General features: G+C 51.8%; 2 protein-coding genes across 3 annotated transcripts; one reads left to right on the top strand and one right to left on the bottom strand.

Annotated features, from left to right (window-relative positions):
- Window positions 1-7,033: 7,033 nt before the first annotated feature.
- On the bottom strand, window positions 7,034-22,193 carry MLF2 (myeloid leukemia factor 2). 2 transcript variants are annotated; one of them, XM_046675658.1, is made up of 9 exons: window positions 22,082-22,193; window positions 10,794-10,869; window positions 10,412-10,538; window positions 10,149-10,184; window positions 9,473-9,526; window positions 8,943-9,071; window positions 8,637-8,796; window positions 7,834-8,046; window positions 7,034-7,582 (listed from the first exon to the last, which is right to left on the bottom strand). In XM_046675658.1, the coding sequence occupies exons 2-8, from the start codon at window positions 10,841-10,843 to the stop codon at window positions 7,859-7,861; spliced, it is 744 nt and encodes a 247-aa protein (XP_046531614.1). In that variant the 5' UTR covers window positions 10,844-10,869; window positions 22,082-22,193; the 3' UTR covers window positions 7,034-7,582; window positions 7,834-7,858. The 2 variants fall into 2 exon arrangements, with proteins under 2 accessions (XP_046531614.1, XP_046531604.1); XM_046675648.1 differs by lacking the exon at window positions 22,082-22,193 and adding an exon at window positions 11,446-11,629.
- On the top strand, window positions 16,744-25,890 carry PTMS (parathymosin). Its single transcript, XM_046668626.1, has 6 exons — window positions 16,744-16,809; window positions 21,076-21,753; window positions 24,607-24,678; window positions 24,876-24,954; window positions 25,097-25,158; window positions 25,330-25,890. Exons 1-6 carry the CDS (start codon window positions 16,744-16,746, stop codon window positions 25,378-25,380), a joined length of 1,008 nt encoding a protein of 335 aa, XP_046524582.1. The 3' UTR covers window positions 25,381-25,890.
- The last annotated feature ends 1,025 nt before the right edge of the window (window positions 25,891-26,915 follow it).

Raw genomic sequence — 26,915 nt, 5'->3', positions numbered from 1 at the left:
TAAACACACTGAGAGTACTACTCAGCAATAAAAGGAATGAACTATGAATACATGCAACAACATGACTGAGTCTCAAAGGCATTGCTGAGTGAAAGAGCCACTCTCAAAAGGTTACATACCCTGTGATTTCTTTATATGACATTCCAGAAATGGCAAAACTATAGCAATGGAGAACAAATCAGTAGTTGCCAAGGGTTAGGACTGGAGGAAAGGTGTGACTACAAAGCAGCAGCAGGAGGGGGTTTGGGGGTGATGGAAGTCTCTTGATCCTGATTGTGGTGGTGCGTACACAAACCTGTATGTTAGAAGTGTATGATAGAACAGTACACACACACAGCAATTTTACTGTATGTTAAAAAAATACAAGATTTAAAGAAACAGACATACTGGGCTACTGGCATCCATCATTTTTAAACACTATACTGTTACTTGGGTAAATTTTTTAAAATTAATTAATTTATTTATTTATTTTATTAAGATTATGATAGTTAACAACCTTGTGAAATTACAGTTGTACATTATTATTAGTCGTGTTGTAGGTACACCACTTCACCCCTAGTGCCCTCCCCCCACCCCCTTTTCCCCTGGTAACCACCGATCAGTTCTCTTTGTTTATATGTTAACTACCACCTGTGAGTGGAGTCATACAGAGTTCGTCTTTCTGTGTCTGGCTTATTTCACTCAAAATAATACCCTCAAGGTCTATCCATGTTGTTGTGAATGGGACGACTTTGTCCCTTTTTATGGCTGAGTAGTATTCCATAGTATATGTATACCACATCTTCTTTATCCAATCATCAGTTGCTGGGCACTTATGTAGGTTCCATGACTTGGCTATTGTGAATAATGCTGCGATGAACATATGGGTGCATGGGACTTTTGGAATTGCTGATTTCAGGTTCTTAGGATAGATACCCAGTAGTGGGATGGCTGGGTCATAAGGTATTTCTATTTTTAACTTTTTGAGAAAGCTCCATACTGCTTTCCATAGTGACTGCACCAGTTTGCATTCCCACCAACAGTGTATGAGGGTTCCTTTTTCTCCACAGCCTCTCCAACATTCGTCACTCTTGGTTTTGGATATTTTTGCCATTCTAACAGGTGTAAGGTGATATCTTAGTGTAGTTTTGATTTGCATTTCCCTGATAATTAGTGATGATGAGCATCTTTTCATGTGTCTATTGGCCATCCATATATCTTCTTTGGAGAAATGTCTGTTCATGTCCCCTGCCCATTTTTTGATTGAGTTGTTTGATTTTTTGTTGTTGAGCTGTGTGAGTTCTTTATATATTATGGAGATTGATCCTTTGTTGGATAAATAACTTGTAAATACTTTTTCCCAATTAGTGGGCTGTTTTTTTGTTTCAATACTGTTTTCCCTTGCCTTGAAGAAGGTCTTTAGTCTGATGAAGTCCCATTTGTTTATTCTTTCTATTGTTTCCCTCATCTGAGGGGTTATGGTGTCTGAAAAGATTCTTTTGAAACTGATGTCAAAAAGTGTACTGCCTATATTCTCTTCTAGAAGACTTATTGTTTCAGGCCTAATCTTTAGGTCTTTGATCCATTTTGAATTTATTTTTGTGAATGGTGAAAAAGAATGGTCAATTTTCATCTTTTACATGTGGCTGTCCAGTTTTCCCAGCACCATTTGTTGAAGAGACTTTCTTTTTTCCATTGTAGGCCCTCAGCTCCTTTGTCGAAGATTAGCAGTCCATAGATGTGTGGTTTTATTTCTGGGCTTTCAATTCTGTTCCATTGATCTGTGCATATGTTTTTGTACCAGTACCATGCTGTTTTGATTACTGTAGCTTTGTAGTATGCTTTGAAGTCAGGGATTGTGATGCCTCCAGCTTTGTTCTTCTTTCTCAGGATTGCTTTAGCAATTCGGGGTCTTTTGTTGCCCCATATGAATTTTAGAATTCTTTGTTCAATCTCTGTAAAGAACGTCATTGGGATTCTAATTGGGATAGCGTTGAATCTGTAGATTGCTTTAGGTAGTATGGACATTTTAACTATGTTTATTCTTCAAATCCATATGCATGGAATGTCTTTCCATCTCTTTATGTTGTCATCAATTTCTTTCAAGAAAGTCTTGTAGTTTTCATTGTATAGATCTTTCACTTCCTTGGTTAAATTTATTCCAAGGTATTTTATTCTTTTTGTTGTGATCGTGAATGGGATTGAGTTCTTGAGATCTTTTTCTGTTAGTTCATTGTTAGCATATAGAAATGCTACTGATTTATGTATGTTGATTTTATACCCTGCCACTTTGCTGTAGCTGTTGATTGTTTCTAATAGTTTTCCTATGGATTCTTTGGGGTTTTCTATATATAAGATCATGTCGTCTGCAAACAGCAAGAGTTTTACTTCTTCGTTGCCTATTTGGATTCCTTTTCTTTCTTTTTCCTGCCAAATTGCTCTGGCCAACACCTCCAGTACTATGTTGAATAAGAGTGGTGAGAGTGGGCACTACTTGGGTAAATTTTACTATAAACTTTTTTTAAATCACCAAGGAACTTTCTATTGAAAGGACCTCCATGGTGAATCATTCTGTACAGCACATCAGTATCATTTATGCCGATCTGGATTTTGAGTCCTTGCTCTTGCAGTGCTGCTGGGTAGCTGCACGATGTTCAACAGGTCCCCTCTGTCTCTTAAGCGGTAGAGCAGGCGTGGGGTTGCATGCTACCTGGAATTGTTGCTAAGCTGCCTCGGAATCCTCTCCAACCTTGAGATTCTGCTTTAGTAGGTCTGGGATGGTGATTCTGACCTGCTGCTGCATTTGGGAATGTCCAGAGAAGGTGATCTCTAAGGTCTCTTTCAACTCTAAAATTGTTATTTATATCATACACTGGGTTTGCTCAAATTAAGGTCTATATGCATTGGGAATCAGCTTCTGTCCTTCCCTGCCACATTCCCTGTGAATTGGGAATTTCCCCCTACCCCAAATCCAGGATATCTTTTTTTCTTAATTTTATTTTTTTCCTTTTTCTCCCAAAAGCCCCCTGGTACATAGTTGTATATTCTTCGATGTGGATCCTTCTAGTTGTGGCATGTGGGACGCTGCCTCAGCGTGGTTTGATGAGCAGTGCCATGTCCGCGCCCAGGATTCAAACCAACAAAACACTGGGCCGCCTGCAGCGGAGCGCGCGAACTTAACCACTCGGCCACGGGACCAGCCCCCCGGGATATCTTTATCTAAGTTCACCAGTAGTTTTATAAGAACCTAGCTTTGTTTACTTTCATCAAACCATCTCCCACCTCAGTGTCACCTTGACCTTTCCCAAGGTATTTCTGCTGCCTCTTTTAGAGACTCATGCCCCATGCCCCCTTCTCTCCCATCCTCCAGTTTCATGTGTCCAAATGTTATAGCCTCAAACCCCTCAGACACTTGGTTGGCCTCCTGGCTGGAGAACACTGACATCTGTGAGCTATCCAGATAGCCGATGACAGAACAGAGGAAGGATGGAATGGATTCTGAGAGAAACTAGGGGCAGCACCCTATTCCCATCCAAAAGATACAGTCTTCAGGGAAGACGAAAAGAATCATGAAGGGCAGAGAAAGGCCAAGGCGCTCTGAATGCTAACCCAGCTCATCTCAGCTCTGGGACAGTCCGGAGTAGGGAGGGCCTGAGCCCAGAGGCGGAAGCACTGCCTGTTTCTCCTGTCTCCCTAGAGATTACTGTTCAAGACCAGACGTTGAGGCTGGGAAGGCTCAGAGCCGTCAGCGCTCTCTGCAGAGGGGGCTTCAGGCTCACCTTCTATAGCAGCTCTGCCAGCCTTCTGCATCGCAGGCCCCTCAAATGCTCTTCCCTCCAGCCATGCCAGTTCCCGCACAGGCTCTCCTCAGGGACAGAGGCTAATTGAGAGGCTCCTTAGGGGAACCAGCTGCACAAGGTCTTCTCTCCTTGTGCCCTTAGTCACGTCTTCTTACCTCTCAGCACCTCCTATGCCTAACTGTCCCTATCTTCATCTCCCCCTTCTAGCGCAGCCTCACCTGGCTCCCACCTCTCCTATCTGACGACCCCAGTAATGTCTCAAAGGGAGAGAGGTAAAGGCTACCTTTTTTTTTTTTTTTTTTAAACCCTAGCCTAACTGGAATGGCCTGAGAGAAGGAATTCTTGACACTTGCTGTTCCCTCAGCCCCTGGAATGACCCAAGCCCAGGCCCGGGAGCATAAGGGCAGGACAGATACGTGGAGTTAAGTGGATTTGGAATACGTGGGGCTGCGAGACCAGACTACTGGGTTCTTGTGGATCAGCTCCTGATTCTCTGGGTAACCTGTTTCTATGACTTGGTGCTGGGTAGAGGAAGGGGTCATTGTGTAAAGGGTGTTATGAGGACCTGAGGCCCTTTGTTACCATAGGAGGGAAAAATTCCCAAACTGCAAGCAGGGCTGGGTCAGAGTGGCCCAAAACATTTCTGTTTCTACTTGTCTGTGAAGCTAAGACATAAAAAGGGTGAAAGATGATAGTTGGTAGGTGGGAGAACGGAGGGCTGGAGGCTGACTCGAGGCCAGTAAGATGATTTCCAGGTTGTCTAGAAGTATTTTAGGAGCCCTGAGGATGGAACTGGGGATGAGGCCCACCAGAGAGCACTGAAGGAGTAAGCCAGGCACAGAGTAGCTGGGGAGAAATCGGTCCCATGCACTGTGTCAAACGCTTTCTCTGTACTAACTCAATTCTCCTAATTCTGAGGTTGGAATCCATGTCCCCACTGCCACCAGCACCTAAAAAGGCCCATTTTATAAAGCAGGAAACTGATATTGAAAGATTAAGAATCTTCCTCAGTCAGAGCTAAGTGGTAGAGCTAGGTCTTGCTCGTTCCAGGCTGTATTCACGATTTCACTCCTTTCTATAATTCTTAGTCTTCCACCAAGTATCAGTCTCTTCCAACTTATAATTTTTTGGGGTGGAGGAAATAATCCGAGTCTGACCACGTCCTCTGGACATATGTTAGTCCGAGGGCTAGTGGGGTGGCCATTGTAAATGGGGCTGCGCTCAGCTGGAGAACTGACCGGAAATAAAACATCAGGGGGCCGGCCTGGTGGTGTGGTGGTTAAGTTCACGCGCTCCACTTCAGTGACCCAGGGTTTGCAGGTTCAGATCTCGGGCGCAGACCTAGCACCACTGGTCAAGCCACACTGTGGCTGCATCCCACATAAAGTAGAGGAAGACTGGTACAGATGTTAGCTCAGGGACAATCTTCCTCAAGAGAAAAGAGGAAGATTGGCAACAGATGTTAGCTCAGGGCCAGTCTTCCTCATGAAAAAAAAAGAAAGAAAGAAAGAAAGAAAATGTCAGCATTCTTCCTGAGAGTTCCTTTTTCCTATTTCTGCTCCCTGGCTCTCAACCCACAAGCACAAAGGTCAGGAAGTGCCAGAGAGCTGGTTCTTAAGCACCTCACTCAGTGGCTGCTGCTCACAACTAACTTCCCAAAACATATCCCTGCTAAGAACTAGTTACAGACCCTAGGAATAAGCACTGGGTTGAAGGGTGGTCCTCACCCAACAGCAGGGAACAGGAGTGAGTTAGTTCATGTGTCTGAAAGCCAGGACCCAAATGGGGGAGCTTGCGAAACACTAGATTGACTCACCTAGATGGCAATCGGGGCAGCCCTTGCCCTGCTCCAGCCCCTACTCAGAACTACACCCATGAGGGTGGGCATTAGAAATGAAATGCAGGTTGAGAGGTTGCCCAGGAACTGTAGCCTCCGATTTTGTTGTTAGAAGGGACGCACACAGCTGAGGTCCAGGGATGTGAATGACCTGTCCAAGACCACATGGCTAGGTTGGTGGCAGAGCTGAACTGAGAACCCAGCCTCTGGGCTCCTTCTATAACTCCAGTGCTCTTTCACCTGCTGCCTCCTCAGGAGACTGATGAAATCTACTCCCACTCCCAGAGTAATTAAGTAATTGTCTATCTGGACAGAACACAGATTACACTTGAAGCCGAGGGCTGTGGATGCTTTGAGTTTCACCATCCACAATTCAGCAACCCAGGTGGAGATGAATTATCTATACCCATTTGACTTCTGGGATTCCTGGATTGTTTTACACATTGGGTTGGTTCCCTTAACCCTGGTCATGCATCTCCACCAGCCCTATTTATTGAGATTTAGTTCCTGCACTGGACAAGGAAGTTAGTGCCCAGTTGTTGAGCTCAACTTTATCTCTGCTCCCTGAGTGACTAGACAAATCCTCTTGAGTCTATTTGTCCATCAATAACATGGGGGAAATCCTCCCTTCCCTGAGGACACAGAGCCCTGAGGAGTTTTTTGCCTTTGATTTACCAACTGAAAAGATTTTTATAAAGAGATTATATAAAAAGATTTTTATAAAGAGGAAACATCATCAGACTCTCACAAGCATTTGCCATCATTAAATAAGTTCCCAAGAGGAACCGAGTGACCCATTTGGCTGCACCAGGTAAAGCAAGAGTGAACATCTTGAGAAATCTGAGTACCTCGTGCCCTTCCAGTACTGCTCAGATTCCAGGTTAGTTCTTCTCTGGTCTCCTTCCCTGGGCTCAAATTCTCAACAACTGGGGGTGGAGGGTTTGAAGAACGGTGCTGACCCCAGGCTGTCTCCTCCTTGGGGCCTGCGTAGGGTTATTTGGGCTCCTTCCTGCTCTGTACCACAAGTGTTCCCATCCACAGTCCAGGTGAGGAGCTATACCCAAGGGACAAGGGGTAGCAAATTCCTCCGGCTCCAGTGAGATATGCCCTCCATTCCCCCTGAAGAGTGAAGTTACGGCAAAAGCGAGGGAGAGAGCCAGCAAGACGGCTGCTTACGTTTTCACGCCCCCCCGCCCAGCCCAGCCCAGCCCAGCCCAGCCCAGCGAGTCCTGCAGCTGCTGCTCCTTTGCTAGTGCTCTGACAGTCCCACTGTCATTGCCATGAGGTCTGGGCTTGAACTCGAGTTAAGAAGGCCACACATGGAGAAAGAGGGAAGGTAAGAAGGGGACTAGAAGGGGACAGTAGGGTTGAAATTGAACAGAGAAAGGATCAAAAGTAAAGCCAAAATCCCACTTGGTCTTTTTTCCATTCTCCTTTATTCCATAAACACCTAGTTACAAGTTGCACAAATCAAAAAATAAAGGCAGAGAAGGGTGTAGGGGAGATTTTTGTGATGTGCATGGGGTGGGAAGGGAGGAAGGGGTGGGAACAGTCCTCTCCCTCCACACAGCCCTGGATGAGGGCTATGGCCCCTGCAGCGGGGGATCTGAGGAGGAGGTGGGCAAAGCTCCAGGGTAGCTGAGGGAGGGAGGAGGCCCCTAAACCCAGAGCTCACCCCAAAAGCCCCTAAATGCATGGCAGGGGTAGAATGGGGAAGGTGAGGAGGTTCAAAGATGGAGCAGCAAAATGAAAAATCAAGTTAGCGGATACAGGAGAAGTGGAGTCATCATGGTAAGGGGATTAAAGAAGGAAAAAGTAGGTAAAGGGGGCAGTGAAAGGTTCCCCCTGAGACCCCCAGGGAGAGGTGGGGGCCAGCTTGCCTGTTAATTTAATATTAAATGGGGAGTGGGAGTTGGAAAGGAAGAAGTTATTTCAGGGGATGATTTCTCAGCCTCTCAGCCTGTACCTGGAGAGGGAAGAGAGATGAGTACAAGTTAGAAGAAGACGAAACATAAGGAGTTGGGGCTTAATCCCCTATTCTAGTGAGACCATTTTTCTTTTTCCATACCAACTAAAACTTCTACCATCAAGGGCAGTATCTGCTGGGCACCTGGCCTGCTTCTGCCTCAGGGCAGAGAAATGTGCACAGCCACACTCCCCAGCCCCCTTCCTGGGCTCGACCGACACCTTACAATCCCTCCCCTCTCAGATACTTACAAGAGAGGCTGAGGGCTGAGGGCCCTCACCAGTCATAGCGGCGGGACTGTCGGGAGGGGGAGTCCTCAGGTCCCTGTATAGCCAGGCGGGGAGGCCCCTCAGCCCTTCGTCCCCCACCCCCTGAAGCCTCATGCCGTCGAAATTCCAGAGGGCGCTGCTGCCGGAATCGGGATGTCTCCCTCCGCCACTCATCATCAAATGCCGCGGCCTCACCTAAAGAGGACAGAGACCAGACATGACACATGTGTACAGCCAGGCTTCTGGAGGCCGATGCCAGAGGGAGCCACAGGCTTCCAAGACCAAACAACAGGGCAGAGGCTGAAAGTGCATGTGTGGGGGGCGTGCTGGGGGAGGGCAGCAACTTCCCGATGTAGCCATTCTGGGTTCAACATGGTTCCTGGAGGCCACTAGCAGGCCTAAGGCATGACCACTGGAAACAGAAATCGGGAATGGAATAATGATTTATTTAAGGAGCACATTCCCGTGCACACAACTAAGCATTTAATAAATATTTGTTGATTTGAAGAAAAAAAAAACCAAACTGATCCAGATGGACAAGGGTAGACTACTACCAATACTTGACTTAGGTGACAAAGTTTGGCCCTCCTTGGTGAGGATGCTGTTGGCACCCTAAGCTGACAATAAGGCTCCAAGTGAGGTAAGAACATGGGGCTCACCCATAATTTTGCCCAAGAAGTATCTACAGAGGTAGGAGAGAAAGCTGGCATCTCCTAGCTCACAGGAAGTGGGCTGGGGCTACTGGCCAAGAAGCCGGAAGGGTGACGAGCGGGAAGGAGGCTCACTCTCATCCAGGTTGATATAGTCCTGCCGCTCCTCCTGGTCCCCTGTGCGGTGGTTTCGTGAGCGCTGGAGGATGTGAGCCCGGTCTCGGATGTGATGCCCAATGGACATCTGCTCTAGCCCACTGTCTGAATCCCGAACAGTCCTCCGAGTCTCCCGGATCTGAGGTGAGGCAGGATACGGCACTGGCTACGCCACCCCAGGACAGACAACCCCCCCGCGACCCAATCCTGAAAAACGAAGCCAGGATTTCTGCGCGTGCCGTTCAACCCCGCCTTCTCTGGGATATGAGAAGCCCTCCCACTCACCCCGCCTGGCGCTGAGCGCATCTCTGATGTCTCTTGGTAGACCTTGGGGGCACCATCACCAGTATTGGAGTAGGAGATGACAGTGGAGGATGAAAAGGTCTGGCAGTTGCCTCCAGCCGTCATGTGCTCCTGGGGAGGAAAGGGTAGAGCAGGACTGAATGGGGAGGGGGGTTCCCCTCTGGAGAAGGGACCCCACACTTCAGCTGCCTGTTCTTGCCCATATCTTTCTCACAAAATGTGAGAACTGAGAAAACATGAAGACTCATCATTACCCCCCAATTCCTCTGAGTCCACAATACGAGAAGGACCTTAAGACACTGAGCCTTCACTGCACACTTAGTAAGAGTGCTGCTGCTTCTTCACTCGGGCACGAGCAGAGACAGGAGCCCAGCGCTCTCTGGGTTCAATGCCTTCCTCAGCGTGAACCCTTCACTAGCACACCCTTCCTCACTTCTGCCTCAGAGGACTCAAGGGGTTGCCAGCCAGCACTGAGAACAGGGCCCGGAAAAGGTATGGGGCAAGAGTCTCACCATGTTCCCAATCATGTCGTTCATCATCCCAAACATGTCCATGAAGCCACCCGACTGGAGCAAAGAGATGGAGAACAGTCAGGAAAGCAAAGTCGGTGCTCGGAGACCATCTTAGTCAGGCACCCACTAGCTACATGGCTGCGCTTTCCCTTTCTCTTCTTCCTTCACATCTAGCAACTGCTCTTTCTCGCTCCTGGAGAACACGACCAGAACACTGCGTGCTTATCTCCATGTTTCTCTCTCCATACTGCCACCCTCCTCCTCAGTCAATGGCTGCCTGGGTCCAATTTTCCTTCTCCCGACTGCCCTATTTCTCCCTATCTTTAGGAAGCAAACCACAGTTAATGGATTCTAACCTATAAAGGCATGAAATTGCAAAAAAAAGTTCTTCTAAAAACCATCTCGAGTTGGCTCTTCAACTTCACCTCCCTCCTCAAAAGAACAAACTTTGTTAGACAATTACATTTTCCTAATGGGTATGGCTCCTAGAAGTACAGGAGTCAATAAGGTTGCATCTTTAGCACACAGGACTCCGCACACAGCAGGCCCAGAGCTCTGTGAACACTATAGATTCTAGGGTTACCCAAAAAGGCTATTTTAGAGGCACATTTGGGAATAATATCTAAGAGTATAGACTGTGTCCGAAATGGAAAGACACGAGGAGATGAGGACTCACCATTCCCAGCATCCCAAAGGGGGAGACAGTCCCAGCCTACAGGAACAGGTAAGGAACAGGAATTAGACCACATCCTATCTCATTACAATCCCAAACCATGCCCATGGCCTCGGCTGTTTTTCCATCCTCTTCTCACAAAGCCCTTTTTCCAGACCCTTTCCCCACTTCTCGATCACTCCACTTGCTAAGTTAGCTGTAGTGCAAGAAACATCAAGTGCCCTCCAACCTTTTTTTTGGCCTCAGGTATATTGCAGCACCATTACCTGCATCCTGCGACTGGCAGGCCTGGTCCCTGGCATGTTGCCATCTGTGATGCTGAGGAAGGGGCTATATCCAAAGCCACCAGACAACATGCGGTTCATATGCTGACGGTGAATGGCAAAAGGGTCCCTGAGGAGTGAGTATACAGTATGGGTGGTAGGAGGGCCAAGGAATCAACACCTCCTTGCCCCCCAAAAAGAAAACACTCATAGAGGAACAGTGGCACAGATGCCTGTTTCCTCTCTAGGTCCGGGCTGGAGCTGAGTATCCAGCCAGTTCCAATTAGTGCCAGCAATGGGAACCCAGATGTCTGTCTGAAGTACTCAGAGAACTGAAGTGGAGTGGGATGAACGCTCCAGAGCATGAGGGGGAGGCAGTACTCACATCAGGAACATGGGATCCTCGGGCTCCACGTCCCTCATGAAGCGGAACATCCTGCTTAGCTCCAGGGGGCTCCACACTGTAAAGATGTAGAGGCTCAGCACTTGGAGGCGGCCAGGCTTTTTGCACACCCGCTCAGTGTAGGGACTCTCAGAGCCCTGTGCCTTAACAAAACTGTAACTGACCCCCCAAACTCCAGTAAGACCCTTCTCCAGGTATTCAGCACCACCCTCTAGGGAGAGAAGAGCTCTTCAAAGCCCTCTGTCAAGGAGGGCGATGGAAAATTTTTCCAAGCCTCTCAGTTTTCTGCCTCCCCACTCAGAGCCATCCCCTTCCCGAAGCCTGGCCAGAGCACACTGCTCCTCCCCTGACGCCACTGTTCCGGATGCGAATCCCCAGCGCTGGCCCTCCGCCCCATTAATGACCCCAACCACCCCGCCCCCTCCTTACACCAGCCACTCCCAGGCCTCCCCCCAGGCGGGCCTCACTATCCCCAGCGCGCCCGTCGGCGGCTCCCCCAGCCCCTGCCTTCGCCGGACGCGCAGGAGAAGCAAGGCTGACCCTTTCCGCTCCCCTCATCCCGGGTTTCCAAACCCTGCAGCCCTGCGGGCCCGCTCCCGTCCAGACCCGGCTGCCCGCTCTGCTCGAGGCTCACCGGTCCCCGATTCGGGCTCAGCGGCCCATCCGGCCGGTGTCGCCTCTCGGTGCGCTGCAGAATCGGGGGGTTGTGGCCCGGGACGCGGGATTGGTCCAGGCGTGAGCTCCTCGGCCTCCCGCGCCGCCTCCTCCCACAGCTGCCACCTCCGTCCCCCCCCTCGGCCCACGAAGCCCGAAGCACGGCCAGGCCCGGACGGAAGTGACGTCACGATGGGACAGCCCCCCCCCCCCCCCCCCCCCCCCGCCCCCCGGCCCGACGCCCCGCCCCCCCCCCGCGCGGGGGGGGCCGCGCGGGGGGCCCCCCCCCCCCCCCCCCCCCCGCCCCGGTGCCGGGCCGCGGAGCTCCGCCCACTGGCGGGCGTGGGGAGAAGGCGAGGCCGCGCTCCCAGGGCGGCGGGCGCGGGCCGAGGGCGCGGGGTCGGCCGGAGAGTCGGGGACGGGAAGCCTCGTCAGTAACCTGGATTTGAGTTCTGTGGACAGGAAGAGGCTCCCTGGAAGGGCGTGGGGGAGGAGCAAAGGAGTCGGCTCCTCGGGAGGGCCGGGGCAGGGGAGGATGGAGGGCGGTGCGGCACGTTCCCTGGGGGGAAGGAAGCGGACCAGGGGCAGATTCCCATGGGGGAGGGGCGGGCTCCCTGTGGGCGACGAAGTGGGGCGGATCCCTGCGGGGAGCTTTAAGCAGATTTTCGACCAGAGAAGCGCTCAGCCCCGGGAGGAGGAAGGGCGGCAGTTCTGCGGGGGAGGCGCGTTGTAGGCAGGGCGGGGTCCTCGGAGTGACGTAGAGAAGGAGGTGACAGTTCTGCCCTGGTCTAGCTGTGGCTTCGAGAACTCCGGATGGGGCAAAGAGAATGGACAGGGGACCGGCCACCAGATGGCGCTCTTCGGCCAGGCTGGAACTACAGCCCCTTGGGAACTGGCTTTGGAGAGGCTCCTGGAACCCTCAGTTACCCTGCCGTGAAGGGTCGGACTGGGGAAAGGCTCTGAAATCATTCAGTTTAGTGCCAGTCTCCCCCTTTATTTTCTCCAACTCATGTGTCCTCAAGAGCTCCCAATCCTGCACTGATCTTACTTGCCTCTAGTCAGGTAGGTAGGTTAAGGGTCTAAAGTTTGGGAGAAGAAAGGGGTGGAGAGCTCCATTAACCAGGATCACCCAGGGGCGGAGCTGAAAACACACCCGGGAGACCTGACACCAAGGCCAAAGACCGATACTTTGACACACCAAATGTCTTGCATAAAATCTGGCCCAACTGGAGAGAAGGGCCCTCCTCCTGGGTGTCAGGGCATTTGGACTGTCGAAGATGGACTTTAAACCAGACTCATCCAAACTCGAGCTCTCTCTGGTTCTTTACTCTGGCTGCTAGCCATATTCGTGTTATGTAGAGCCTGACAATGAGAAAGACTTGTCCCCAGTACTTCCCTGGGGGAGAAGGAGGAGGGGGTCTCTGGTGACTCAGGAGAAAGTACTGGGAGCAGGGCTTCTCAGGTTTCTTTGGACTTGATCATTATTAAAGAGAGAAAAAAAATAGTGGGAACAGAGACAGATAATTTAGAAGCTGGCAGACTGGCAAAGCCAAAGAAAGACAAAGACAGAATAAAAGGAAATTTGTTTTTCGAGGATATTTTTGGAGAAGAGACTTAGTGAAGTCTTTCAAATTTATCTTCCAGATGGTTTCTCTCCGGACATCTCACCATGCAAGTGCCCCTTTTTCTCTGGCCCCAAACAAAAGCAGCTGGACATGTGATCACATCACCCCGTGAGAGTTCTATGGCCCAGACAACTAAGTGTTAAGTGGAAGCTTACCTTCCACCTTCTCCCTTCTCATAGCATCATGTCCAACCTTCAACAGAATTGGACATACAACTTAGCTTCTTGTCTCCTCCTTTTTTCTTTTTCTGTACCTGGTATCCTCTACCTACTGCCTTTCGGTGCCTAAAGCCCTTTCTCTTCTTCCTTCCAAAACTTAAGAACCTGATATCAGCCATTTTTACCTTTGCATGATTTTAAATCAATGTATTACCTCTCCTAGGAGTATTTCCAAATTACAGCTTAGCTTCTAACTCTGAGACAAAGCTCCAAATCTGGGCTTTGTCTCAGGTTAAAAAGAAATCATTGAATAGGTGGGGATGAAGGAGGAGATGCAAGAGCTCGTTTGCAGAGTCCTCAGAGACTTAGCATATAGGCAGCCGTCTACTTCAGGAATCGAAGGGATATAATTTTACAAGTAACCTTTCTGTCCCCCACAACCAGAGTTTGTGTCTGTCTTCCTTCTCCATCACCTTGCCTTGCCTTTTCTTTCTCCCACCTTCCCTTCCTCCTTTCCTCTCTTCCTTCCTCCTCCCTCCCTTTCTCCCTCTTTCTTTCCTTCCTTCCTTCCTTTCATCTCTGTCCAATGAACTCTGATGAAGAGAAATTCCTGAGTCACTGGAATGTCCTGTAGATGATAAGATGTAGGAGGGAGAGTGGGCCCTGCCAGGGGTGAGGCTTAACACAAGGAGGATAAGGACTGTTGGGAAGGAAGAGAAACAAAGTGGTGCCTATATTCACTGCTCTATCTGATGGAGCCAAAGTCAGGAAGTCCTTGAGAGAGTAGAGCTGGGCCAGAAAAGGGGCCCTCTTTGGATGTGAGGTCACGCATCTGGAGCTATCCCAGAGCAGCTGGATATTGGAAGAGTGAGCATGGGGCAGTGATGTGGGAGTTAGAGAAGACTGGATTTCCTGCCTGAGCCAAAGTGAATGGGTGTGACTGAGTGTATGTGTGTGTATATATGTGCATATGTATTGGAGGAGGGGGATACACCCTGAAAATTAGCACTAAGGTGCCCTAGGTAGAGAAAGTGAGTTCTACAGTGGATACCAGATCCAAGGGAGTAACTCAGGAGCATTTTTTAAAAATCAGCTTTTCAGTTTGTTTTTATGTCCACATCCATTCAACAAATATTTATTGAATGGCTACTATGTGTCAGGTATTCTTCCTGGCTCTGGAGATATAGTAATGATACAGAGGAAAATAAAGCAGGGTAAAAAGGGGAAAGAGAAACAGGCAGGCAGCTGCAAGGTGGTGTTGCTTTTTAGGGTGACTAGGGAAGGCCTGACTGATAAGGTGACATTTAAGCAGAGACCTGAACAAGGTGAGGGATAGCTGGGGTGAGAGCGTTCTGAGCAGAGGATATAGCAAGTACAAAGGCCCTGAGGCAGAAGCATGCTTAGTGTGTTCAAAGAACAGCAGAGAAGCCAGTGTGCCTAGACTGATGTGAATGGAGGCAAGAGCAATACTAAGAGACAAGGTCACAGACAAAGAAGGAAGCCAGGTCATGTGGACCTTTGTACGACCTACAAAAGGATCACGCTGGCTCTTGTAGGGAGAATAGATTACTGGGGACAACAGCAGAAACAGACCTATTAGCATGCTATTGCATAACCCAGATGAGACAGGATGGTGGCTTAGAGTAGGTTAGAAACAGTGGAGGTGATGAGAAATGGTCAGATTCTAGGTATATTTTGAAGATGGAGCTAACAGAATTTGTTGATGGATGGATGCACTATAAGGGAGAAGAGTCAAGAATGACACCAAGGTTTTTTGACCTGGACAACTGAGTGAGAAATAACATTCTGCTTGCCACACTGTACAGAGTATATTTGGTACTGGTTTGAGAATATATTGAAACTGTGTCTGGCTGGAAGATCCTGACTATGTGACTACACAGGATAACGGACTTGGACAGTCTTACCCTTAGAAGCTAGCAACCTAAAACAGGAGGAGATGTGAACAACAGGAATAAGTGAATTCCATACCTCCTTTGACCATGAGATATTAGATGTTAGTTAGCCCATCTTGAGTGGATATGCTTTTGTTAATGATTGACATTAGTATTGGAGTTTTAAGTCTTAAGAACTTCCTGTTGTCCTTTGATCATTTCAAAAAGACATCCTGAAGGAGGCAGTATGTCTCACGATTAACATGAACATTCGGGATTGAAGTTGGTGCCACCTGTGCGGTAGTTCATGTCAATAAATATTTACTGAGTTCCTACTATGCACGAGGCATAGTGCTGGGTGCTAGGGACGAAAAGACAAGACATGGTCTCTGCCTCCCCAAGAGGGTCCACAGCCTAGTGAGGGTGGCCAGCCTGGAATCCATCATAATCCTGTGTTGAAGGCCACGATGGAAAGATATATGTTAAAAGGGGAAAAGTGGTTCAGAAGAAAGAGGGAGAAACTTGGCGGGGGGGGGGGGGGGGGGGGGGGGGGGGGGGGGGGGGGGGGGGGGTCAGCCAGGAGAGCATTCCAGGCAGAAGATGGGATCAGTGCAAGGGCACAGAGGTATGCCCCATTTGGGAAGAACTATGAGGAGTGAAAAAAAACATGCTGAAGTGAAACTTTGGAGGGAACAGTGGTAAGAGATAAGGCGACAAAGGTTAAAAGGAAACAGACCTTGAAGGGCCCTGTTTGCTTCTGGACTTTATCCTACAGGCCTGGAAAAGCTATCAAAAGGTTTATGTAGGGAAATTACAAGTGTCTGTTTGTATTTTAGATAGAAAGGCAGTTTATGCATTTCAGGAAACATGTTTGAACTTCTACAACATGCCAAGTAGGGAGGTAAGTGCTGAAGATACAAAAATTCTTAAGTCATGATTGAAAACCCTAGTTAATTAACCTTAAAGTCAAGAGAGTGACGTTGACCCCTGGAACAGAGGCAGGACTGGGCTTGGAGAGAAGAGGAGGCACTCGAGGAATCTTCAGAAAGTGCAATGTGAAGGATCTAGGCAGGGCGAGAAAAGGTGGGTCTTGGATGACTCCTTGGCAGAGCGAATAGGCGGAGGACAGTACCTTTAACTGAAATAGAAAACCAGGGAATTTCAGTTGGAATACGTAGGGTTTGAGGAGCTACGGAGGATCCAGGGAGTGATGACCAGAAGGGGACTGGAGTCATGACTCGAGCTCAGGAAAAAAGCCAGCGCTGACGATAGAGGTTTGAGAGTCATCAGTGTTTGAGGCACGTGTGGCAGTGGGACTTAAATCCATGGAAATGTGCGATGGAGTCGCTTAGGGAGACTGTGAAGGATGAGAACAGGACCTCTGAGACTAGAGTCACCTGGAAGGGTCCAGTCAACACTGTCATTGCCTCCTCCTGGTTATAAGTCCTCCCTCAGTCTTTTAGTCTCTGGGCAAAATAAGTCTCTAGCTGTCACTCTTGGTCCCATTTTCCCTGGCCTTTTCATTTTTACTTTCCTCTCCTCTGGGTCAGCCACATAGTCTGTTTAATATGTGGAAACCCTGAACAAACATGCACCTATGGTAATGGAGATGACAACAGTGGCCCAGGTGACCTTCCCCACAGCAGCCAAAGTTGCTCTTGACTTTCCAGTACAGAACACTGAGGATGGAGAAAGGAAAGGAGGTGGAAAAAGAAGAGACAGTTTTGGCCCAAGGTCTAAAGTGGTGCTGTCCAATGTGGTAGCCACTAGCCACAGGTGGCTGTTTAAATTTAACTAAAACTGAATAACATAAAAAATACAGTTCCTCAGTTGCACTAGCCACATTTCAAGTGTTCAGTAACCACACGTGGCTCGTGGCTACTGTATTGGAAAGTGCAGATATAGAACATTTCCATCACAGAAATGTTTATTGGACAGAGCCAGAAAGCAGCTATAAATATTATCTTCCTTCTAAACTTTTTCGAAGGTCTACAAAGGGTTTTTGAAAAGAGTGCACGTGGGAGAAAAATTGAAAAGAGGGCAGTGGAGGGTTGGGCAATAGTAACTATTCTAGGTGTAAAAGTGAAGGAAGTCAGGAAGAGGGTGTGAAGAATAGGAAACGCCCATCCAAGGACCTGGAGGAGAGGTACGATGGTGAAAGCAATTCTTTTTGCTGGGGAGAAAGTTCATGGGGAAGTAGGAAAGCCCTAGAAATTTTGGTTGTGATGTTGATACCATAAAAGACAGACGGTGACCACTAGGACACGAGTAGCTAATGAGAAGATCCCAAGCCAGAGAGAGGCAAGTGGGTATCCTGGTTGCGGCTTGTGTATTTTCCCAGCCCACTCAAAGAAAGAAGGTTGAGAGGGCTCTGAGATTGAGGCCAAAATGGTGTGTCAGGGCTAGGAAATCACTGATTTATTGACCTCTTCCTCTTTGGTGCCTAGCGTCGTGCTGGGGATTGTGTGCAAGAGGAGACAATCCGTCAGGGTGGAGGAACCAAGGAAGGCTGTTTGGAGTTGGGAACAATGGGTAAGCATTTGCAAAATCAGGAGAGATCAGGGAGGCATTCCTGAAAAGGAGTACCCATGGAGATGGGACAGTGCACTCTCTGGTCTGACTGGTGGAAAGACAGTGCTGGGTACATGTCCCTGTGTCCCTTTTCAAGCGGTACTTTGACTGCCTGAGTCTCCCCATGGATTCCTTGAGCTCAGGGACCATGTATTTTTCATTCGGCTTTGTGTCTCCATCACGTAGCACAGTGCCCAATACCTAGTAAGAGCTCAATAAAAGTTTGTTAATGTGCAAGAGTTCAAGCTTGATGTAGAGGGCAAAAAGAAAACTTAGAACGTTTTTTTAGTTTAACTCTACTTAAATGTGAGTAGAATATGAAGATGGATATAGCTTGACTGGTAGCATTCATAATAAACGTGCCCTCGTGTTGTTGTGAAGGTGATTTCTTAAGTAACACTCCTGGGGGCACCATACTCAGCACAAACATGATCAAAGTTATGCTGGTTTAGGTCTCCAGGAAGCTGGAGAAGGGAAGGACTTCACTTAAGAATGAGATGGATGGGGCCGGCCCCATGGCCGAGTGGTTGAGTTTGCGAGCTCCGCTTCGGCAGCCCGGGGTTTCGCAGGTTCGAATCCTGGGCAAGGACATGGCACCGCTCATCAAGCCATGCTGAGGCGGCGTCCAACATGCCACAACTAGAAGGACTCACAACTAAAAATACACAACTATGTACCAGGGGCCTTTGGGGAGAAAAAGGAAAAATAAAATTTAAAAAAAAAAAAAAAGAATGAAATGGAAAAAATTAGAATTGAACACCTTGCACACAGCAATGAGGTAAAATTTCTAGAATGTCAGGCCAGAAGTCATAGTTTCTAGGGGGCTCCTACCTCCCTTGTTCTCACCCAGCCTCCTTTTTCCCATCTCCAGAAGATGTGTAAGAAGCACAGGTTCCCAATTCAACTAGTGGAGAAATTCTCAGTTGGACTGTGGAGTAACAGAACTCTTGGAATAGGCAAGCCTCCACAAGGCCTCAGAATCAATTCTCTGGGAAGGAGCAGACACAGGCTGGCATCAGTTAACACTGTTGGCCCCAGAGGCCCAGAGACTAACCCTGAGGATGGGGCTGGCTTTCAGCATCCCACTCACTCCAAATTCATCCCAAGTCTCCTTCTAGCTTCTTTCTCATGAAGGCAAGACTTCAGGAGACTTGTCTGTTGTCCAACCAGACATAGAAGCCTAAGGGATGCTTCCCCCATGCAGAAAGGGAATTAGATCCAGGCCTCCTGCTTCCTAGATCTTTTCCTCTGGTCCCTGAGGACCCCAGTGTCCAAAACTCTTAGATTCTCAAGGCGTTCCCTTGGGCCTTGGGGCAGGATTCCCATTCCCTGCCTCTCCATCTCCCTGGAATTTTCCACTGCAGCTGCCTCGGCTCCCAGACACCCCTCCCTGGGCAAAATTCCCAGCTCCCTCCGCCTCCCCTTCCCTAATCACACCTCATTCCCACCCCCAGCCCTGAGGCCCAGCCTACAGTCCGGCCCACACCACACACTAATCCTAGTGATCCCAGTTAGAGAAATGGGAGGTCAGGCCCTTATAGAAGGGTGAGAGGGAAGGTCCTAGGCTCTCTCCAGGGCGGGGAGAAAAGACGGTGGAGGGGCTGGTCTCCTGTGGGGCTGGAGTGGGGGGAGTGGCCCTCCTCAAATCCCCATATAAGGCAGGGCAAGCAGTTAGGCTCCTGGATTGGCTGATTCAAATGAGCATTCCACCTGGCAACAGGGTTTCTATTGGCTCTCAGGAAAAATAGGAGGAAGGTGGATGGAGGTTGTTGGTGGCGGTGATTGAAGTGGGGGAGGGGAGTGGAGGTGACCGGAGTGGGGGGCGGTTACCAGGGTAACAGGGTAAGAGCCCAGCAGGGTGTCCGAGACAGCAGGCGGGGCTGGTAGGTGGAGAAGAGGGAAGAGGAAAGGAGGGTGGGAGGGAAAGGAAAGAGACTGACAGGGAGGGAGCGAGACAGGGAGACGCGGGGGGGGGGGGGGGGGGGGGGGGGGGGGGGGAAAAGGGGGGGGGGGGGAAGGTAAAAGGAGGCGAGAGAGGGAGAGAAATGAAGCAAGAGAGTACAGAGATGGAGAGGGTCAGAGCTCGCTCCAGACATCAGCGAGTGAGTCAGAGAAACAGATTGAGAGAGAGATGAAAAGATGCAGAGTCCGGCAAGGAAAAACCTGGGTGGGGCTCCAAGATTTTTGAGGGGAGGGAGACTGAGAAACTGATAGAAGAATTAGAAAGAGAAATTGGGAGGTTTCTATACCAAGGGACCAAAAGATGGTATATTTAAGCACTCAAATACTAAATGATGATGATTGATCAGGGTCTTTTTTATTAAGATAGTGAAAATTATAAAAAGAGGAATAATGATAATGATAGACAAATATGGGAGGGCACACACACCAAAGATACCCTTTTTCCAAGCCCTAAAGCATTCCACCCCATCCACCTTCTGACCTTTAATACACACCCCAGCTCCTGAGCCCTCCTGAAATCCCAAACTTCTCAAAATGACCCAAAGATACTGAGACTGAGGGCCAGCAACTGAGGATGTGTGGAATAGGGTGGGGCTGGAACTCCAGACCTGGACCCCTTGCAAAGTAGGCAGTATAATCCAGAAAGGCTCGGGAAGATGGCAGCAGAGGAAAGAGAAAAGCAAAGAGGGAAAATGTGAAAAATAAGGACTTGAAGAGAAGTTGAGGGAAATCAGCTAAGGATATGGGGCCAGGTGACAGACTCAGATGAGACAAGAACAGGGTTGTCTGGGAGAGAGAGGGAGAGAGACCAGGGTTGGAAAGATAGAAGAGGGCAAATGAAAAGTGGAGAAGAGGTGACAGAAGAGTAAGAGATGTGAGGTATGGATGGTTGTGAGGCAGGGGTTTGGGTACAGAGGAATGAGGAGGGATGAAGAGAAATAGAAGGATCAGGCAAATAAAAGTGAGGAGAGATGGGCGAGTAAGAAAGGTCTAAGATGGAAGAGAGGAAAGGAGACTAGAGAACCTGTGACTCCCCTGAGATCACAAGAAAGAGCCAGGAAGGGAGGAACCCGGCAGGGGTCACATATGTCGCCTCAGGCAGGACAGAGGATGGGCTGCCCTTTCTGTTCTTCCGTCCCCTCTCAGGGCCACCCAGAGAATGTAGATGCAGGATGAGAGGGGAAATCCAGCGTGATGTGGAAGTAGCTCTCCACCCTCTTCCTCTTTAAGCTTTTGGTTTCTCAAATACCTGCCCAGCCTTTCCAACTGTTCCCCCGACTCCATCCTTTGGGGAAATCTCAGGGCTTGCGGGGGGAGGGGGGGAGGGGTGGTTCAGAAGGATTCTGGCCATCCCTCCAGTCCGCCCCCAAAAGAGAGACTCCACCACATTCGCAGGCAGTAGGTCGGGATTCGGAGAGGTCCCTCCCCGCAGGAACCCCACCCCTTCCCACCTCCTCGCCCCACTCCTTTCTCCGCGACCGTCAGTCTCTCCATTTCCCCCTGCTGGTCTTGTCCTCCCTCCCGCCTCTCGCGCTCTCCCTCCCCTCGCTTTCATCCTCCTCTCCCCACCTCTCCAACCTCCGCTTTCATCCCCCTCCCCTCTCCTCTCCTCCCCGCTCCCGCCTGCCCCACCCCTGGGAAGCCCCTCCCGTCGGGCAGCGCCGCCTTTATAAGCGGGTTCCCTTCCCGGGGGCGGCAGCGGCTGGTCGGCGGCAGCTCTGCTGGTGCGGGGGCGGCGAGCCGAGGACCGAGTGACCGCGGCCGGAGCGTGCCGGCCACCGCCCGCACCGCCCTTCCGCCCGCCCTCCGGACGGCCGCAGCCCTGCGGGTCTCCGCTCCAGACCCACCCCCGCCCCACCCCGCGCGCCTCTGCCGCCTCTTCCAGAGACCCAGCTTGCTGAGCGGCCGCCGCTGCCGCTGCCGCCGCCGCCGCCGCCACCGCGCCAGGTTCCGGCCGCGGCCACCCTCCGCCGTCCAGGGCCCCTCCGTCCCGGCCGCGGGACCCCGGCTCTCCGCCAGCCCCGGCCCCGGCACCATGTCGGAGAAGAGCGTGGAGGCAGCGGCCGAGTTGAGCGCCAAGGTACGGGCGGGCCGGCGGCGGCCCGGACCCCGCGCGACCCCCGCGCGACCCCCGGGCTCCGCGCGGTCCCGGTGCCTCCGGCCGCCCCCGACGGCCCCACGCTGCCCCGGCGCCGGGTCCCCGCGGCCCCTCTCCGCCCCCCCCCGCTCCCCAGCCTGGCGCTGCTGCCCCGCTCCGCGCGGCCGCGCCAGCGCCCTCTAGCTTCGCGAGCGCCGCGCGCCGCCCCGGCCCGCCGCCCCGGCCCGCCGCCGTCCCCACCCCTCGCCGGCCCGGCTCGCGCGCCTCGACCCGGCCCGCTCTCCCGTCCAGCTGGCCGCGCCTCCCTTACCGTGCCCCCTGCGCCGCTCCGTCTCCCTGCGCCCGGGTTCTCCGGCTCCCCCTCCGCTGGGCCCTCACCTTTCCACTGCTAAGCGGCGCGAGCCTCAAGTGTAAACAGCACTCTCCCGGGAGGCTTCTCGCTCGGCCCCTCCCCTCGAGGCCCGAGCGCAGACAGCTACTGCCTCTATTTTCTCGTTCCCTCCTTGCCTTCCATCTGTAGCCGGATATTTCTTGCTCCGCTCGCCTTCAGCTTCCCTTTCTCTCCCTAGCTCCTCTCCAGCCTCTCCTCCACACTTAAAGAATCTTGAGTTCCTAAAAATCAGAGGGGGGCGGGAATAGCCTTCAGAAACAGCTGGGGCGCAGCATTGCATGGCATTGCCTCGAGCCCTCCTGGCTCTCTTCAGCTCCCTTGTCTGGCCCCCTCCCTTTGCCCTTGCCTCTCTTCCAGCCTTTCTCTAATTTCCCTAGGGAACCTGCTGAGTGTCGCTTTGGGAAATTAATTCGGCCAGGGTTTGGGGGCTGGGAGCCCGACCTTGAGGGGGCTTGCTGAGGAGTAGGCACAGGGGTCTCTCTGAGGTCTGTGAAGTGAGAGGGGGGACCACTGGAAGGAAAGGCGATGAGAGAGAAGGGGCTATGTGTCAGATCTAACAGGGGTACCGTGTGGCCCTCCGGTGGGCTGTGCGGTGGCATGTGACTTCACTGAGTAGGTGTCTTTGTATGTCTGAAATGCAGCGTGTGTGGGCCTGCCAGTGTCAGTTACATGTGTGCATGTGGACATGTAGATGATGTGGAGCCATGTGGCCGCTTTGTGAGTGCCCAGTGGCTGCACTGTGCTCTTGTGCTGTCTCAAGAGTGTGTGCCAGAAGGCCCAAACACCGGGCCATGTGTCTCCGGATCGCGTGGGTGCTCCTCTGTAGCTGTGTGTGTGAATCGGTGTCAGCCTGTGTCAGTGCGTGTGCCTGTGTTGAGTAAATGAGGCCAGAGAGCTGCTTAACACAAGACCTAGGCCACATACCCTCCTGGAAAAGGGATCATGGAAGGACAGTGACCACGAGGACAGGACAGGGGAGGAGAGGGTCCGGCCCCTTGGACTTTGGTCTCTGGTAGGCTCCCTCCCTCCCTTGTACTCTCTCCCTCCCTCCCTCCATCAGCCCAGATGGGAAACTCAGGCCAGGGCCACAGAGAGCTGGTCCTGGGGCCCCCAGAGAATGACTGACTAGCCCCTGGCTCTCCAGGCCCAGGATGTAGGGGAAAGCCACCAGGTAGTGGAAATGGCATGCGACCATGTGGCAATGAAATGAGGACAGAGAAATGGCATGAAGCAGCCTAGCTGGAGTGAGAGGGGCAAAGGATCTGTGCTCCCCTTAAAGGGAAGAGGGAACTGAGTGTTCCTCCAGGCCCACCATTCTGCACCAACTCCCTCTCCTACCCCCAATCTTCTTCCAGAAAGGACACACCCTCCCAGGGTGCTCTCCTCGCCCAGAAAACTTCCATCCTCATGGAATCAGATACACAGAGTTGCACACCAACACCAGATCAGATCACACAGACACCCACAGTGTCGCTCAGTGCCTGCCAAGGGGTGGGGTGGGGAGAGGACTGGAATCTAAGCTGGAAGGGCTGCTGTGGTGTCCAAAGAGAGGAGACTCTCTCATGAGCATCTCCCTCTGCCACATCAGAATAGGACATCACGGAGGTGCCAGTTGGGACCTTGGGGTGAAGGGGAGGGGGTGGTGTGGAGGGAGGTTGCTTCCCCAACTACATTCCCACGCCACCCCAGCTGTAGATCTTGTTTGTCTCTCTCCATCTACTGTGTCCAGTACTCTTTCCTTCCCACTTTTCTTTTATCCTGCTTCACCTGCGTTCCCCCTGGAGACAGGTACTCCCACCCTCTACCACACCAGTGCACACACCACGGGCCATGGGGAGGAGGAAACTACTGGAACTGTTGGGGTGGCGGTGGGAAAAGTGAGAGGGGGGTGCCGGGAATCGTGCTAGAGTGCTCTCCCTGTTCCTGTAGTGTTTGGCCAAGAAGGAGCCTGAGGATTTGGGGGACACAGACAGAGACACAAAGCCTTTCGAAACTGAGGGGGAAGCTGGGAGGGATGCCCAGGAGAGAGTACTCAGGAAAAGGCCCCAGAGGTAGACAAAAGGCAGGGTAGGCAGGGCAGGCCAGGCTGGGAGGGGGTGGGGCATCAGGGCTGCGAGCAGATGGAGGGGATTTGCTTTGCTGAGCTGAACTCTTCAGCCGGTGAGGTTTGGAAGAACCTGAGGGGGGTGGTGAGCAGTTCCCTTGGCCGCCTGTTCCCCCCTCTTCATCCCTTCTCTCTTGAGTCCTGGGGAAGAAGGTGTCTGCTCTCAGCCCCTGGTGGCCCGAAGGACCCTGGATCTCTGTTCTGTCTCTAAGGTGCTGTGGCCACCATCTCCATTTCACACTCCTCTAAGCTCACTGCAGAGGGAAAACTGGGGCTAGAAGGACTTACAGACTGCAGATCATTTGTGGTGAGAGGAAGGTGACCTCTTTCTCTCTTGCAGGACTTGAAGGAGAAGAAAGAGAAGGTGGAGGAGAAGGCAAGCCGGAAAGAGCGAAAGAAAGAAGTGGTGGAGGTGCGGAGGCCTGTGGGGGGTGACCACACCTGCCCACCATGCCCCTTTCAGTTTCCTTCTTGGGGGGCTGCATCCTTCCTTTCCTTTGACCCCTCCCATCTTCCTTCCCCCACCCTTCAGGCCCTGGCAGTGCCCCTTGCCGTCAGTGGGTGGAGGCACACAGCTAGCTTGACACTGTCCCTCTTTGGTCCCCACAGGAGGAGGAGAATGGAGCTGAGGAGGAAGAAGAAGAAACTGCTGAGGACGGAGAGGAGGAGGATGAAGGGGAAGAAGAAGGTGGGGAGGGGCAGGGGAGGCTGGGCTCAAAGAAACAGAGTCAGGGTGGGTTTGAAGACCTGCAGCAGGGCTGAGCGGGACCACAGGGAGTCTCTGCCGGAGCTTCCTGCCCTTCCCCAATGACCCATTTCTGGCTCCTCAGATGAGGAAGAAGAAGAAGATGACGACGAAGGGCCCGCGCTGAAGAGAGCTGCTGAAGAGGAGGTTTGGGCTGGGTTGTGGCCCCTGAGGGGCTGTCAGGGATGCAGCAGGGGCTGGGAGCCCTTTGGATTTGGACGCAGATCCCTGTGGTGCAGGGCGGGGGCTGGAGCAGGGCCGGGACAGGGGGAGCTCCCTCTCCCATTTTACAGCTACCCAACTCTTTTCCTCCCACAGGATGAAGCGGATCCCAAGCGGCAGAAGACAGAAAATGGGGCATCGGCATGAGCCCCCTGCCAGTGGGCTGGGGGTGGGAGGCCCCTCAGGGCCTGGAGGTGGGGTGGGAACAGACAGTGCAGCCACTCTTCACCTGGCTCCTTGCTCTGGGCCCCGCACCAGAGCTGCCACCCTCTTTCTCCCCAGCCTTCTCATGTCCGCCTCTCCAGACACTGCCCCTCCCTCCATCCTCACTCTGCCATTGTTCCACCTCCTGACCTGCTCCATCTGAGCTTCCCAGCTGGTCCCCAATGGCTCCTTTCCCCTTCCTTGCTCTCTTCCTCCCTCCTCCAGCCAATCCCACCCCTCCTGCGGTAGCCTTTCCTTCCTCACCTCTGCATCCCAGCCTCATGTCCTGCCCATCCCAACCCCGCCTGATCCCTGGGTCTCCCTCAGATCCCCTTCTCTCAGACAGCGCCAGGCCGGGGTGGGGCCAGGGTTGGGGCCGAGCCCCACAGCTGCCCCCCTCCCCTCCCCTTTTTGTATAATTTAATAAAGAAACGGTCGCGCTTCTGTTTTTAACCTGTCTCCTGCTTTCCCGGGGCAGAGGGAGGAGGGTGGCTGATGGCACATTCTGTGAGGACCTTTCCCTTCTGTAAAATAGTGGCACCCTCCTACCACCCACCCATCAAGAAGACAGGATCAGCGCTCCAGGGGTAGACACGGAGCACAGCTTCTTTGAGAGCTGACTTCTGTCCTGTTTTTGGATTCTTGGGGATGCTCCTGCCCAGCAACACACGCACTGCCCTGCTAGCCCACACCAGGTCTAGACACTGCTGAGTCCAGTGGAAAGCTACCAGCGCTGTTGTGCTGAACCAGGCAAAGAAACAGCCTCAGAAACAGGAAGTCCCACCCCTGAAGTGGGAGAGGGCTGGGAGGCCTGGGTCTCAACCCCTAGGACCCGGAGTGAGAGTTGCCTGGCATTAAAGGTGCCCTCTGCCTGGCTCTGAGGAAGGGAGCCCCTGGTCAAGCAGGGGAGAAGTCCAGGGCCTCTTGTGGTTCCCAGGCATGCTGCGATTTCTTGGCACCCACCGTCCACCTCTCCTGGCTGGGCAGGGTCTGGTGGGGAGCAGGAGTTTCCTTCTGTCTCAGGCTTCCATCCCTAGTTCTGCCTCAGTTTTTCGAGGGTTTGAGCTCTGTTGCAGGATTTGTGTATTTGTCCATATCACCTTTGCCTTCTCTTAGTTCAGAACCTCTGGTTTGGGAGAAGCTGCTGAATACACGGGGGGCCCGACCTGGAGGCGGGGGGTGTGTGTGACTCATTGGCACAACCGTTCTTCCCAAAAGATGAGAAGACACTCATAACTCACCCAGGGTCAGGACCACACACACGCACTCTGAGCTTTTGTCTTCACACTCCCTGTTTGACCTTGGCAAATTAATCTCTGAGCCTGCCTCAGTTTTCTCATCTGCGCAATGGATAATTTCTTGAGTATGTGAAGTGTCCAATACAGTGTCTAGCACATAATGAAGGCTCGGTACAATGTAGCTATTCTTTTCCCTGGGCTTGGGGTGCCCTTCCCCAGACCTACCATCTCTTAGGATAC

The sequence above is a fragment of the Equus quagga genome, chromosome 1 (genome assembly GCF_021613505.1).
Source record: "Equus quagga isolate Etosha38 chromosome 1, UCLA_HA_Equagga_1.0, whole genome shotgun sequence".
In the NCBI taxonomy this organism is placed as follows: Eukaryota; Metazoa; Chordata; class Mammalia; order Perissodactyla; family Equidae; genus Equus; species Equus quagga.
This window is presented reverse-complemented; position numbering and strand designations above follow the sequence as displayed.

Coding starts and splice junctions, on each gene's coding strand:
- MLF2 (XM_046675658.1), bottom strand. CDS start 10,843: ATGTTCCGCTTCATGAGGGACGTGGAGCCCGAGGATCCCATGTTCCTG. Junction 10,185..10,411: donor CTGCCAGTCGCAGGATGCAG/GTAATGGTGCTG, acceptor CTGTTCCTGTAG/GCTGGGACTGTCTCCCCCTT. Junction 9,527..10,148: donor CCTTTGGGATGCTGGGAATG/GTGAGTCCTCAT, acceptor TCTTTGCTCCAG/TCGGGTGGCTTCATGGACAT.
- PTMS (XM_046668626.1), top strand. CDS start 16,744: ATGGAGATGACAACAGTGGCCCAGGTGACCTTCCCCACAGCAGCCAAA. Junction 16,810..21,075: donor AAGTTGCTCTTGACTTTCCA/GTACAGAACACT, acceptor CGCAGGCAGTAG/GTCGGGATTCGGAGAGGTCC. Junction 25,159..25,329: donor AGAGAGCTGCTGAAGAGGAG/GTTTGGGCTGGG, acceptor TTCCTCCCACAG/GATGAAGCGGATCCCAAGCG.